This window comes from Cornus florida, unplaced genomic scaffold (genome assembly GCF_030987335.1).
Source record: "Cornus florida cultivar Cherokee Brave unplaced genomic scaffold, ASM3098733v1 CherokeeBrave_3.0.0_Hap2_Chr11, whole genome shotgun sequence".
Lineage (NCBI taxonomy): Eukaryota > Viridiplantae > Streptophyta > Magnoliopsida > Cornales > Cornaceae > Cornus > Cornus florida.
The window spans coordinates 114899901-114913594 of record NW_026775581.1 but is presented as its reverse complement, the minus strand read 5'-3'; the positions used below and the strand labels follow the sequence as shown (position 1 = coordinate 114913594).

Genomic DNA, 13694 nt, shown 5'->3' with positions numbered 1-13694 from the left:
ATCAGTTAAAAGCCATCTTTTGTACAAAACAAAAGATTTCACAAACATACTATGATCAAACTGAAAAGAGGGGGACAGGAACCCAAGTCTCACACTTTCGGTCATTATAATTAAGAAAGTGTTCAAGACTTTTGCGTTTGAAGACCAATGCTCCAGATAAGTTTTGGAAAGCAAGCGGTATTATGGGTAGGATAAAAGTGATCTTCACTTGTTTTGAATGTACGATTACGGGCTAAGTGGCTAACACAATGCACGAGGCTCCCGCCATTGTGGAGCCCGGGAAGGGTCGGATGTAAGCAGCCTTAACTCTGCATATGTAGAGGCTGTTTTGAATGCAAGATTCGATGTTGAAATGGGGAAAAGATCACAATATTTTTTAAAGCGCTTCTGCACTTCACACTTTTCCTTCATTAGGTTTGGATGTTCAATAATATGCATTATGTACTTGCAATAATAAAAAGATGAATATAAAACTACCTGAGTAGGAATGTCATGAACTGAAGAAATGCCAAACAATTGTCGCATGGTATCAGGATCTGCTGAGTTCCCAATATAAATTAAACAATCCTCACCATTCTCAAGAAGATATATTCCATTATCAGTCACGTGTTCACAGGAAAGTGGAATTGTAAGAGGTATAATAGATTCGTCCATCTCCTGTCAACGTGGCATTATTACCAACAGTGTAAGAGGTGACAGAAAACGACACTAAATATATCATTGCAACAATATCCAAACCTTCGAGTTAAGGTTATGAATAGCCATCATCCTGGGGTAGACCAACGGAACTGCTAGAGTAGTAGAAAGTGAGGAAACATAATGGATCCAAAAGGACCTGTCATCTATTCGCCCATCAGTTCGCAATCCAATGCTCTTAACCATTGCTGAAAGGAAACAAAAATAAATAAATAAACGTATAAACACAAACGAATTATCATGTGCAAAATCATTCCTGAGGGCACAAATATATAATTCCTTAGAGGTAACTTAGATTTCGCCTTAAGAAAGCATGGATTTATAAGCAACAAGAAACATACCAAGGGTGTATAAAGGCAAAAGTTTAAGTGCCTCAGGAAGAATAAGTTGTCCGGATGATGATACTGTAGCACAGTATTTGCGATATGAATGCAGAATGTTGATGCAAAGGTTTGTCGCTTGTTCCCTGACTTGAAAGAGGGGACTGGAAGGAATTTCACTTGCCACTACAGGTAAGGTAAAATTAAGTAGTATCATTAGCATTATACCCTGAGAGATAATGGCAGATGCAGTTAAACTGCTATAAGATACATCATCATTGATTGAGAAGAGACAGTAAACAACTCGGGAGAGGGGGGACAAAAAGAATCAAAAGATTTCAGCAGAAAGTATGTCATAGGGGAACAACATTAACAATTTTATGCTGTCTGATGAGACAGAGATTGTCAGACACCAGGTGGATGCACAAAATATGAAGCAAAATTAGAGAAGAAAGAGAAACAAATAAGTAAAAAATAAATAAAAATCTGACAACCTTGCTTCAAAGAACAAGTGAATTGGGTGTCTAAATCAGCCAAGCGGAACAGACTATTTAGCATACTAGTGCATGGCAATGATAAGGTAGAAACTCGAATTCTTCTTTGGCCATACACAGTGGTGTAAAGAAGAGCACACTGCACAGCAAAATGAAAATAAGTAACAACGATAATAATTAAATGGTCAAGAGCAGTGGTTTCTGACAAGTTCACAACAAATAATGAATTAAGAAGCTCAAAATAAATAAATAAATAAGAAGGAAATATGAGAAATTGCAAACTAAATCTAGATCGCCAAAAGATGTAGTCATACCTGGAAGGCACATTCTGAGCCATCTTGCAGTTTATCATCGTGTTTTAAAGTTACCATTATAGTTTTGTCACTGTCGATCTGTACAATGGCGAGGCTTTATTAGGAAGAAATCACGTTCATACTATTAAATGAACCAAAATCAACTAAATAAAAGTGGAGTAGCAAAAAAAGAGAAAACAGAGGTGAAGAAGATAGCTAGGTTGAAACAGCAATAATAAAGTCAAATTAACTTTGGGCGAGATCTGGTTGACACCAAATACTGGAATGACACTTTCTCACACAACATCTTTTCAATATACAACACAACAATAAAAAGTGTGCATTACACCAAAACATATTGAATCTGATCTGCTCATTATTGTTCATTGAATTTCTTCTTTTAGTTACTGAATTTTCTGCCTAAACCATAACCCTCTTTAAAGCATGGTATTGAAAGCACTTAAAATGCCATTAGATGGGATGAATTAACCAGAATGGAAAATCAACTCAATTAAATGACATAAAAACAAAGGATTCACACTTCAGATGTATCATAAAACATCGAAATAAATCTAATCCTTGCAAAATATCATTAAAAAAGACCAACCACATACTACCATCCTATTATGATACACTTAGTGGATTACCTATATAATGTGAAAAAATGTAAATACAAAAAAAGAAGAAATAGTAGACCACTATCCTAATACATTTTCTTAAGCAGTACGATAACAGAAAAACTAGAAAATGATTAAATAAATAGAGAATAAGACTTTTGCCCAACCACTAGTATTTTGCAGTGCAATTCTTTCATATATATAAACACATTTGCAATCCTATTGATCTAAAATAAAAAATCAACCATGGCACAAGGAGGAGTTAACAGCAATCCAATATTGCTGAAGTTTAACCAAGTGCCTCTTCTAAGTCGAACACAAAAGTGTGAACATAGGATAAAATGAGGATATGTTTAAGAAAACATAGAACTTTTTATATCATACAGTGCCAGCATCACATAGAAAACCTCTAGAATATGATTTACTTCAACAAAAATTTCAGAACTCAGCTCATGTCATTTTTCTCATGGTTTAACAATTTTCATTATTAAAGGGCGAGAATGTTGAAAAACATCAATTAGCAACACATGAATAATCAATTATCTCGGAAAAGTTATACTAACCGCAGGTAGGTCAACATCTGTCGGAATGCGTTTACAAAAGTTTCCAGAATATTCTTGAATTTGAAGACCCTACGAAGCCGGAAAAGTTAATTAAATTTGAATGTAGTTCTTTTATCAATTATTAGGCAATTTTATAAGAATTTAGAAGAACGATACTTTATCTTTTTAATGGACCAAAGGCAAGAAAAAATCAGTATTATGAGAAACTAACCTGGCTACATCTTACACGCATCACTGCCTCAAAACCTTGAGGCCTAGTAATGTTCCAACGTAGATCATTATAAAGCTTGGCAGGATCAGAAAGAGCAGAGAAAGGGTAATAATAATACACCTGCAAGGGAGGGTGAGATATTTAAGATCCATACTTTAATATATCTATATAAAAGGGGCTAGCCCAGTGCATGAGGCTCCCACCAATGTGGGGTCTATATGAAGAGGGGAAATAAAAATTAGTTTGGGTAAACATCCATCTCAAAAGCACCAAATAGGAGGAAAAAGTACCAGGGAGCAACAATTAGTCAACCATGGATAGATATAAGTTAATTTTTGTGTGATGATTTAATGTATCCTCGTGTATAGTGGAGATGTCTGAAAAACTAAATGAACAAATAAGACACTAGAAGTCATGAATCAAATTAAGTCAAGTTGCAGGTAGTTTACCAGTGGACCATTAGTGGGCATTAGTGGGTGGGTGTGAGTATTTACCTGACCCCAAACTAAAAAATAATAACAAATAAATAAACAAAAATGGTAGTTCACCAGAGCCTAGAGAAACTTTAATACTTGACCTTTTTTTCCCCAAAAAAACATTTCACAAAAAATGGCCGTAACATTCTTAAATAATATCAGAATAGGGAAATCCTAATAGACAAATGAGAATATACACACAAAGTAGAGCATTCGCTCTTCAACAAATTGATAATTTACAGCATTAATTCAACATGCAAAAAAACTACAAATATGCATTTAAATTCTGCAGTTCCACTTCCGGCTGGCTGGTTCTCTTGAAGTAAGGATGGCATAAACATGAAACAAACTTAAAGCAACAAATTTTGTCATTGTAGATAGTCTCGCCAAGGATCATGCAAAAGGAACAAAAGATGCAAAAGTTAATGCGTTTCAACAACAGTTGTTAGGACAAAGTGTGTGGACAAACAATTTACAACAGATGTGACAACCAAAGCAAGAGCAATATACATATTAGTCAAGAGTACCTGGCCTCCAGTAGTCCTTGGGATGACAGAGAGAGAAGCAATGTCTACATAAGTTTGGGTAGTAATAAATACATCAACACAGACCTGAAATTTCCACCGCAGATCTGAACAATCAATCACGGGTAGAACTGAGCCCCATATGGATTCAGAAAAAAGCAAAATAGTCAAACTTCACCTGGTATTCAGCAAGTTCAACAGCCATTGTTGTTAAAGTTTTGTCTTCAGGTTGGAGTAATTTATGGATCTCCTGAAATTCAATAGTAAACAAGCACTTTACTACAAAACCAAAGTACCAGTCTTGTGTTAAACTATAGTAAAATATTACACTTCACCATAAAAGATATAGAAGTGCTTATGGACCAAAAAAAAAAAAAAAAAAGGAAGAAGAAGATATACCAAAATAATGAAGAAGAAACTCTAAATACTAATGGAAAAGGTAGACTAGTTCAAAGAAGAGAACAAGAGAGAAAAGAAAGCCGGGCAAACAATTGTAAATACCAATAATACTAGCCTACCTTTATCCTAGTGGCGTTGGGTCTTAACTTCCGAGCCCTAGGTCAAGGTTTCAATACTAGTAGAGAGATAAGAAAGAAAGAAGAAATACCAATAATTTTTATTGACAAGTAGTGGATACCTACAATTTAAGATCTTAATGTAAGAGTAAGTCATCAATTTATTGGCTATTCAAAAATTTTAAAATGAAATATCCCTTTATTTGTTCTTCAGAATAATGCATATCCAACAGAAATTATGAGGATGATGTCCTTAAAAGCTTAAACTGGTAATCAAACTGACAGGAAACTAGAAACCCCATAAAATGAGGTCAATTGCTAAAGCTGCAAATTACAGAAGAAGATACGTAAAGCAGAACATAGTCATGAAGGCAAAATACATGAAATTCAGAAATAGTTGCTGAATCTGGAACAGAAGCAAACATCCAAGATAGGCAGCAGGAGTCTCAACTTATCCATTTGGAAGCATCAAGAATTCACACTAGATCTGGTTAGACATCCTCATGCTCCCAAACTAGACCTTTTCCACTTTTTGGAGGTGTAAAGCACAAAAGGTTCTATTGTTTGTATGTAATGAAATAAGACAGGTGTAGCTTAGAGGACTTCAAAAATAGGAACAATCTAATGAAAAGGTCTACCACCTTTACTTTGGAACAGTGAGAAAACATCACCTGTCATTATCTAATTAACCAATTATCACAAGTTGGTAAACAAAGACAAATGTAAGCAACTCCAAAGAAACCAAAGAATGAATATTTATGAATATGTATACCTTTTCCCCAGCAGAGATATTTGTTCTTCCTTCAGCCTCTCTAGCAGAAAGGGCTCCAATGCCAACTGATGGCAAAACTGTAAACAACATGGTACAATAGTCAGAATACTCGGATCCATTAACTCTGTCAGTCCATATTCCAATAGGTTGAAAATAATCTAAAAGATCCCATTAAATAAAATAACCTAGTAGCTCATATAATTGCTTTACATGCAACGTGAATGGTATGAGGAGAAGTCAAGGAAATTGCCAATGCAAGGTATAAAGGAGAGAAATTAAGTTGTCAGCTCCCAGATCACTATCTCATCAACCTAGTTTGATCGTCGTTCCATAACAGGCCACATTATGTTCTAGTGCTAATGCTCAGATTGGCTCCCCCCCAAAATAAATAATAGATAAATGACGTACGGACACAACCTCTATAACCTTGTACATCCTACAAATGGCTACATTACGCTGAGGTACATATGATGAATGTTAATGATGCCACTCTTTACCTTCAATTTAACTTAATAGCATCATAATACATAATTCCTCCTACCCTTTTTCCCCATCTTTCCTTCTAGCCATGTCCTAAAATAGTTGTCCACTTAAAAAATACAATATATGAAGAATTTTTTTTTTTTTGATAAGTAAAATTTATAAAAACAGCTCCAAAGGGGAGTGGATCCCAAACATACAAAAAAGCCAAAAAAACAACTCAAGCCTTCAAAGAGGCTAAAAAGAGAACAATCTCCTCAATAGATCTATAATCTCTCCCCGAAACCCAACAAAAAAGAGTGGAAATAATGGAGAACTTAAGCATAGAACAATATATGAAGAATTTCAATTCTCAGAAACTGATTAAGTAGTTTTCATAACTTACCTGACAAGTTATCAATGTGAATCTTTATGGAGGATTAGTGTTGAAAATGCATTAAATGCATGTCCTACTAAAATTTAGAATTTTGTAAGATGGACAAACAGTTCGGATTATGGTGTCATGATTTGGATTCTCAAGTTTCAACAAAACCTAAATGATTATACTAGTGGAGCTTTATAAATGCTACAACGACGCTTCGACCCTAGGCGTGACAATAACACAAAATATGACTCAGATGCATCTGTTCTTAGTCATTTACAGCTATTTGTAAAGATGGCAAAAATGAAAAGAAAATTTTTGTCATGTTCAGTTGTTCTTTATTCAAGTAATTGAAAAGTGACTGAATGGAGGGGAAATTAATGATATATTTTGCATGGTGAACAAGTTGCAAGCTAGATACCGTTGGGCAGATATTTGCAGCCCTGCAACCATGTGCATAAAGTTTTTTTGTTTTTTCAGGATTCTTTGAAAGCATGTTGGATGACCAGCAAAATTTGGTGGACTTTTCAAACCAAAAGGTAATTTTATTTTTTAAGTTTGTTCTGACAGCTGGTCCATGTGTCACTGGTGGATATGTTGCATGTGACACACAAGTTCTCCAGAACCTTTCAATAACATTTCATGCAGCTTTTTGTGCTATGGATCAGGCCCGCAATTTGTCCCTCTCTTTTTTTTCTTTTCTGTTTTTTTTTCTTTTGCAATTTTACCAGGTTTACAGTCCTCGCAAATGAGTCAATTTCTTTAAAAAAATAGAATTTCAAATCAAATAAATTATTCAATTAATTTATTTTCTTTTCTGTGATTTCTTTTATATAATGGAGATTTTTTTTTTTTTTTTAATGGAATTATGGTCAAATAGTTTTCTATGAAACCCTACATTCATGATGCAGCTATATTCATAAAGAGTCCAAGTATCCATATATAGTTTTTGGACACTTTTTAGCCAATTCCACATATCCTATAAATTATGGACAAATCCAACCTCTGGGTACACAATACCTGACACTCTGTGGTGACCTTGTGGGCGGGTATGTGTGGGAGGGTGCGAGGCACTGGCAGGCTACGGGTGCACGATGCCACATCGCCTAGGTAAGGTGAAGTCCTATAAATTATATGTGCTAGTACTGTCTCCAAATGGTAGGAGGCCTTTTGGGGTAAAACTAACAAAACTGTGCAAGCTCGGGCTGAAAGCGGACAATATCATACCATACCATGTGGTGGAGTTGGGCTGTTACACACTCATAACACACTGAGGGAAAGATGGTTCTACATACTCAAAATTCACCCTAGCAATGCAAAAATAAATAAATAAGCATATAGTTTTATACACCAGCAACCAATAGGTTATTTTCACTTCAGTTATTGAGATGCTTCCTTTTACTTTTAGGCTTCCAGTGATAGATGCTACCCCATTAGAGACCTCTTTTCATTGGGAACACGCATCTGAGAACATCTCATGTAACGACATTTAAATTATACCTTACAGCACAAACTTCTATACTGTCAGCAACGATTTAAACTGTGAATGCAATCAAGGTGTAGGAGTAGATTATGTAACAGTATTGAAAACTGCAACTGTGTTTGCCATGATTTTTGGTAAATTTAATATATTTAAATGTGATTTGATATGCGATTTAGCAATACATAGCAAGAAGCTTCTGCAGCGGCGCAGCAATCAAAGACAACGTGGAGAGCTTGTGGAGATGGCTCATTCCCAGATGGTGCAACTCCTGCAATGTAGTGATCATTACTCTTAGAAGGTTGTTGATGTTCAAGAATTGCCTTAATTCACAAATTTAGAACACCATGCCTTTCAGTGATCCTTCTGTCAGACAAAAATTGCATTCGTCAATACCAACACTAGCACGCTGCCTGCTATATGTACTAGAATGAGGCTTCTGTGGCACAGCCAAGACAGTCCGATTAGGTAAAGGGAAAAGTCCTTTTTCTCAGACAGCTTTGAGATGAACTTTTTCAGCTAACAGTTCATTAACCACTCAATCAACAGAAGAAAGCAGAATCCTATGAACAATAGAACCACGAAGACCCTCAAAATCATCTCTAAGAGCCATCAAAAACTGAACTAATCTCTGCTATTCTCTATATGTACGATACAGCTAACTGGAACTTAGTCCTGCAGCTTAGAATTCTTGTATACTCTTGTCACCTTATCTAGCAAATCATATTTCATTTCTAACTGATGTTGTTTGGCAAAAATGGAATGCACATATGACTCAGACAAAAAATCTTAAAATTTCTTTGGATGCAGAGAACTTTAGCCAAATGCACACCAACATACTGATCCGCAAAATTATATACCTAAGTGTGTGTGTGTGTGTGTGTGTGTGTGTACCATCAGAATAGGATATTAATTAATGAGAATTGTTCCATGTGGCATAATTTCTGAAATAATGCTTCTCCTAAGACGGATTCAATATCCAAATTCACCCTCAAACCTTTTTGAGCTCTACATGAAATGTTTCGCACAGAACCCACAAGTTTGTACCATTCCATCCATTTGTCAATCTAGACATCTTACGGCATGACCATACGATTTGTGCCATAAACCCTAGAAAGCACTGTTCTATATTTTGTGTTTGTATCTTTATTCATCGCTTTCATTCCTCAAGGGATCCTACTTATTCTTTTCTTGGTAAGGACGAGATACTACTTTAAGCTTGGATATGAAGAAATATTCAATCCTCGGCTACCAAGTAAAACAAATTCATTAACATCAAACTGATTGAACATGTATGATGTATCCCTTTTACAATTTGCATATGATAGCATGAATAAATATTTTAGAGTAAACAATTTTGTTAAAGTTATATGCCTCAGAAATTACAAAGAAACCAAGAAAGAACCAGAATACAACTGATAAAAACTTCCCAGCGTAACACGAGTATGGTTCAATAATTTCATAGCCTTTTTCCAGCGAAAGCACTCAAATTAGATGAAAATCATGAAACTTAATGCACTTACCTGACTGAAACACTAGAAGTTTGCCTCCAGTATTCTTCATTGCCAAAAACGCAGCCTGAAATAATAACAATATAATATAAACATCAATGTATACACTATGATTGAATCAATATCCATCCATTGATACCCATGTGTATGCATCGATGAACCATTATACTCTCCTTATTAGCTTACGTCAACAGACTGTCAAGCAAAAAAATAATTACAAAAGTAAAATCAGTGCAAAGATGTGTTTTACTACATGAAGACCATTGTTATTTGAATATAATAATGTAAAGAACAATGCGACTTTAGCATTACTAGCTGTGGCAGTATGTGCCCCAATTAGTTGATCCTCAACCCCACAATTAATTTAGGGCATCAACAACAGTGCTAGCTCCTTCTCAATATAGTGTAAAGTTATTAAGTTGACCTGTTCGTTGCCTCAAAAAACACACACACAATCACTTGTGTTTTGAAAATTTTGAACCATCACTTGTGTTTTGAAAATTTTGAACCATCAACTCTGAACTAATTGTAAAATAGATATATTTTCCGTTATTTGTATCTAGACCCAGAAAGACAGTGGCAGTTGATTCCTTTAGATGTATTGACTCCACACTCACAAAGTGACCATATCTTTACCCTACCAATCTGCAATATCTTTCAAGACAGTGAAACTACAATATCCTGGCTCAATCTCCATCTCTCCACTTCCACTCTCCATTCTGCCCCCAGCCGAACCCTAGGCCCTAAATACAATCTCTTCTCCCAATCCGCTCTCATGAGTTCCAGTTTCTTCCTCTGGTTCTGTTTCAATAAAAACCAAGTATTTTTTGTGTGCCATGTAAGTTTTTTCCAGAAAAGTTTGATAAATTCCTTTTCAATTTAATTGGATTAAAAAATGTTCACACCTGTCCAACGAGTTCTAATATTTCTTCTATTCTGCAATTTCCTATTTGTTCCACAAATAATCCAATTAATTCAAAAATGAACCACCTGCTACAGTTTTTGACTTAATATTTAATATCTAATCAAATTTTGGATTTAATTACTCAACCATAAACAATATGGTGAACTTTTAGAATGAGGATACGCTTTAAAATAGAGCCAAATGGCTCAAAAAACTCTGTAAGCTACCCCCAGCAGGTGGGTTTTAGCCTCACCTGAATTCATTATGTGTTACTGTGTATGTGCACAAAACTATTTAATCATCAGGTATACACCAACAATACAGTTATAAGTTGTCTCTCGTTCTTAACATGCATAGGTTGGATCTTGTGCTACTACTATATGATCAAACCATCAATATCACGTAATTAAACGATTGAATCCAACAAGTTTTTTGAGAAAATGAATTGCATCAGTGTTCAATATTACCATATTTAATAATTAATCATTTCTTAAAATATCATTATTTACTGAATAGAAAAATATATTAGAAAATATATGTGAGTGTCTTGGACGATTGAAAGTTTCCAGTCATTTAACATTTCCAATCACTGAATCAGAAAGACGTTAAAAGACCTTTATGCCAGGAGTATATAATATGCCTTCTACCATTGTGAAAAGTTCAAAAATATTCTTTGAAATATGTAAGCAATATCTTCTTTTTCATGGAAGGGTGTATACTAACAATTTTTTGGTTATTAAAATTCGATGAAAATTAATTAAAATTTGGATCAAAATGGGAAACAATCTCCCAGGAGGTAAGGCTGCATACATCTGACTCTCCCTAGAGTCCATACCCTATACTGGTGGGAGCCTCGTACACTGAGCTAGCATTTTATGTGACTTGCAAAATTATGAATTTTAAAAGTTAGACTCTATATAATCAGTATAAAGAAAATTCCATACCTTGATTGCTGCACCAAAGGCTGAATCAGCAGTTTGGTTATTCTGAAACATGGTTGGGATATTTTCCAACAGGAGTTCTAGATGTTGTCGGCACTGATTCCTCAAAACAAACAACTAACTCACTCAATTACTTGAAAATTACTTAAGGGAACAAAAAAAAAAACTACCTTGAGGGAAAAAATAATTAATCTAAAAGAAAGTGTTAAAATAATGCTCTGGAACAGATCTAAACCAACCCAAATTAAAAGAATGAAAAACTGAAAACCCAAAAGTTCACAAAGCTGACCTCAAATAGTGGAACGATAACATCGGTTTCGAGAGGAGTGTAAACATCTAGCACATCAGGAATTATGAGCATCAATGGCTGTGAACATAGATGGAACATCAAAAATGGGCATCCATGAAAAATTGTGCTCAAGTAAAATTATAAGTCATAGTTTTCAATTTATTTCCCACTCTTGTGAGATGAACCCCATTTTAGGTCAGCAATCAGCATATAATCCTCAATATTTTAAAGATAACACGATGAAACATAATACCCAAAAAGGAACTTTCATATAAGAAATCAGGAAAGAAGGGGAAAATGCAAATTATTCGTAACAGCATAAGAGGATGTGAATGAGCACTCAAAACAGACCAGCAGACACAGCAGAATAATAGTTTTACGAATTATCAATTCTTTTTGATAAATTATCTATTCTTAATCCCAAATATATATAAATCTAAATCAGAAAAGAAGCGGCTATAGAAGGTACAAGCACAAAAACACTTTCAACAAAAAAATCTGAATATTTTGGAATGAAAATATTGCAAGTGAAAATTGACCTGCTGTAATGCACGCTTCAGATTGTAAAAATGGATGGTTGAGTCAAATGTGGCAACACCTACCATTGTCCGAGGGCCCTCCTGCAACAAAAAAATCATAATTTCATCAGTGACTGAAATGCTTTCTTGTACAAGTGCATAAGAGTGCATATATGGCCTCAGGACTATTACAAAACTGAAGAAGAAGGATCCAAGGAAGAGCTACCACCTTCAATTAACTAGGTAAGATCATAGTGAGTTGAACAGATCCAACATGTTAGAAGTATTCCAATTTGATTACCTAAGATATAAAAAAGTAAATTCTAGTACATACATGTATACAACAACAACAATAACCAAGCCTTTTCCCAATTAGTTGGGGTCGGCTACATGAATCCTATGTTTCCATTCCGCTCTATTTAAGGCCATAGCCTCAGTCTATACACATGTTATTATATCTTTCTTTACCAACTCTACCAACGTTAACTTTGGTCTTCCTCTTCCCTTAGTATTACCCTCAATGTGGACTATGTTACTTTCCAAAATTCCTACTTTTCTGAGAGATCTGGATCAGGGAAGACAGTGAATAGTGGATGGACAGTTAGTAATCCCATCTTTCTCCAGACAAAGTGTTGCGCATCAAGTGAGGCAAGGGCCGGCAAAAGGGAGGTTCATCCAAGCAAGCCATTTGACCAAAGCAGGTTTATCTTTTTTCTCAAATAGAATTTCATTTCTCCATGTGGCATCATAAGAGCCAGTTTCTTCTTCATTTATCAAGTGGAGAATATATGTCATCATGTTCATTCTTATATTAGTGAATTCGGTTAGAAACTGTCTTGGGCCTGATCTTCACGCGCACTTAAAGGTTTTCACCATCTTAACTTATTTTCTCTCGTTTTTATCTCCAATTGGTGCTACTCCAACCATCTCCCGAATGAGATCAATCTAATTCTCTCATTTTTTTCTTACCGCACATACATGTATACATAATACAAAATAAAATAAAGGGGCCATTACTCAATGGGAATTATTATCTTTCAGATCTCCCTCCTCCATTCTTTATTAAATCAATCCAAAGATCCATGAAACTCTCCACCAATTACATCACCCAACCCCTTCACAAGTTTCTGAAGATACCAAAAATGGCCTGGGCCGGGTACGACCCATATAACTAAAGATTGGACCAGGAAAGAACATTTAGCCTGATCGGATGACCACCCATCAGGCCCAATATCCATTGGGACAATCTCCAAGCCCAATCTCAAAGTAAAGGAAATGAGCCGGTGTCCGAGAGGAGCCTAAAGGATCGGCCCAACATGGAAGATTAAAGAAAAAGCTTCTAAAATAATTGTAAGAATCTATAAATAGAATGGAAAGAGAGGGGAAAGGGGTTGAGATATTTTGAAGTGTAAGGAATTAGTTTTCCAAATAGAGAGAACATTTTTCATTGCATCTTCAACGGCGCCGTCTGTGGGAAACGAAGGAAAGATCCAATCGATCCTCAAGCACGCTGCGAGCAGATTGATCATTCTTTCGGAGGATTAGGATTGATCTGCGAAGTTGAAGCTTGATCTCTGGAAATTGGACTCCGACCTGAGGAGACCGTGATCTGTTTTGCGGAGATTTGATCTTGATTGACAAAGGCGAGATCCGATGAATTCACGGCAGAAAAGATTCAGATCTAGCCGGCGAAGATTGGAATTCGGCGAGGCAAAGGCCAAATCTAGTA

General features: G+C 35.5%; 1 protein-coding gene across 1 annotated transcript in view; it reads right to left on the bottom strand.

The window, feature by feature from the left end:
• Positions 1–13694, bottom strand: part of LOC132285514 (protein transport protein SEC24 C-like) — a 40113-nt gene that overhangs the window by 4327 nt on the left and 22092 nt on the right. The window contains exons 10-23 of the mRNA XM_059787704.1: positions 11987–12067; positions 11448–11525; positions 11162–11254; positions 9326–9380; positions 5482–5558; positions 4373–4444; positions 4198–4281; positions 3195–3314; positions 2984–3052; positions 1825–1902; positions 1511–1649; positions 1038–1202; positions 739–884; positions 478–657 (exon numbers count right to left, since the gene is read on the bottom strand). Coding sequence (XP_059643687.1) covers positions 478–657; positions 739–884; positions 1038–1202; positions 1511–1649; positions 1825–1902; positions 2984–3052; positions 3195–3314; positions 4198–4281; positions 4373–4444; positions 5482–5558; positions 9326–9380; positions 11162–11254; positions 11448–11525; positions 11987–12067 — 1437 coding nt within the window. The remainder of the gene's footprint in view (positions 1–477; positions 658–738; positions 885–1037; positions 1203–1510; positions 1650–1824; positions 1903–2983; positions 3053–3194; positions 3315–4197; positions 4282–4372; positions 4445–5481; positions 5559–9325; positions 9381–11161; positions 11255–11447; positions 11526–11986; positions 12068–13694) is intronic.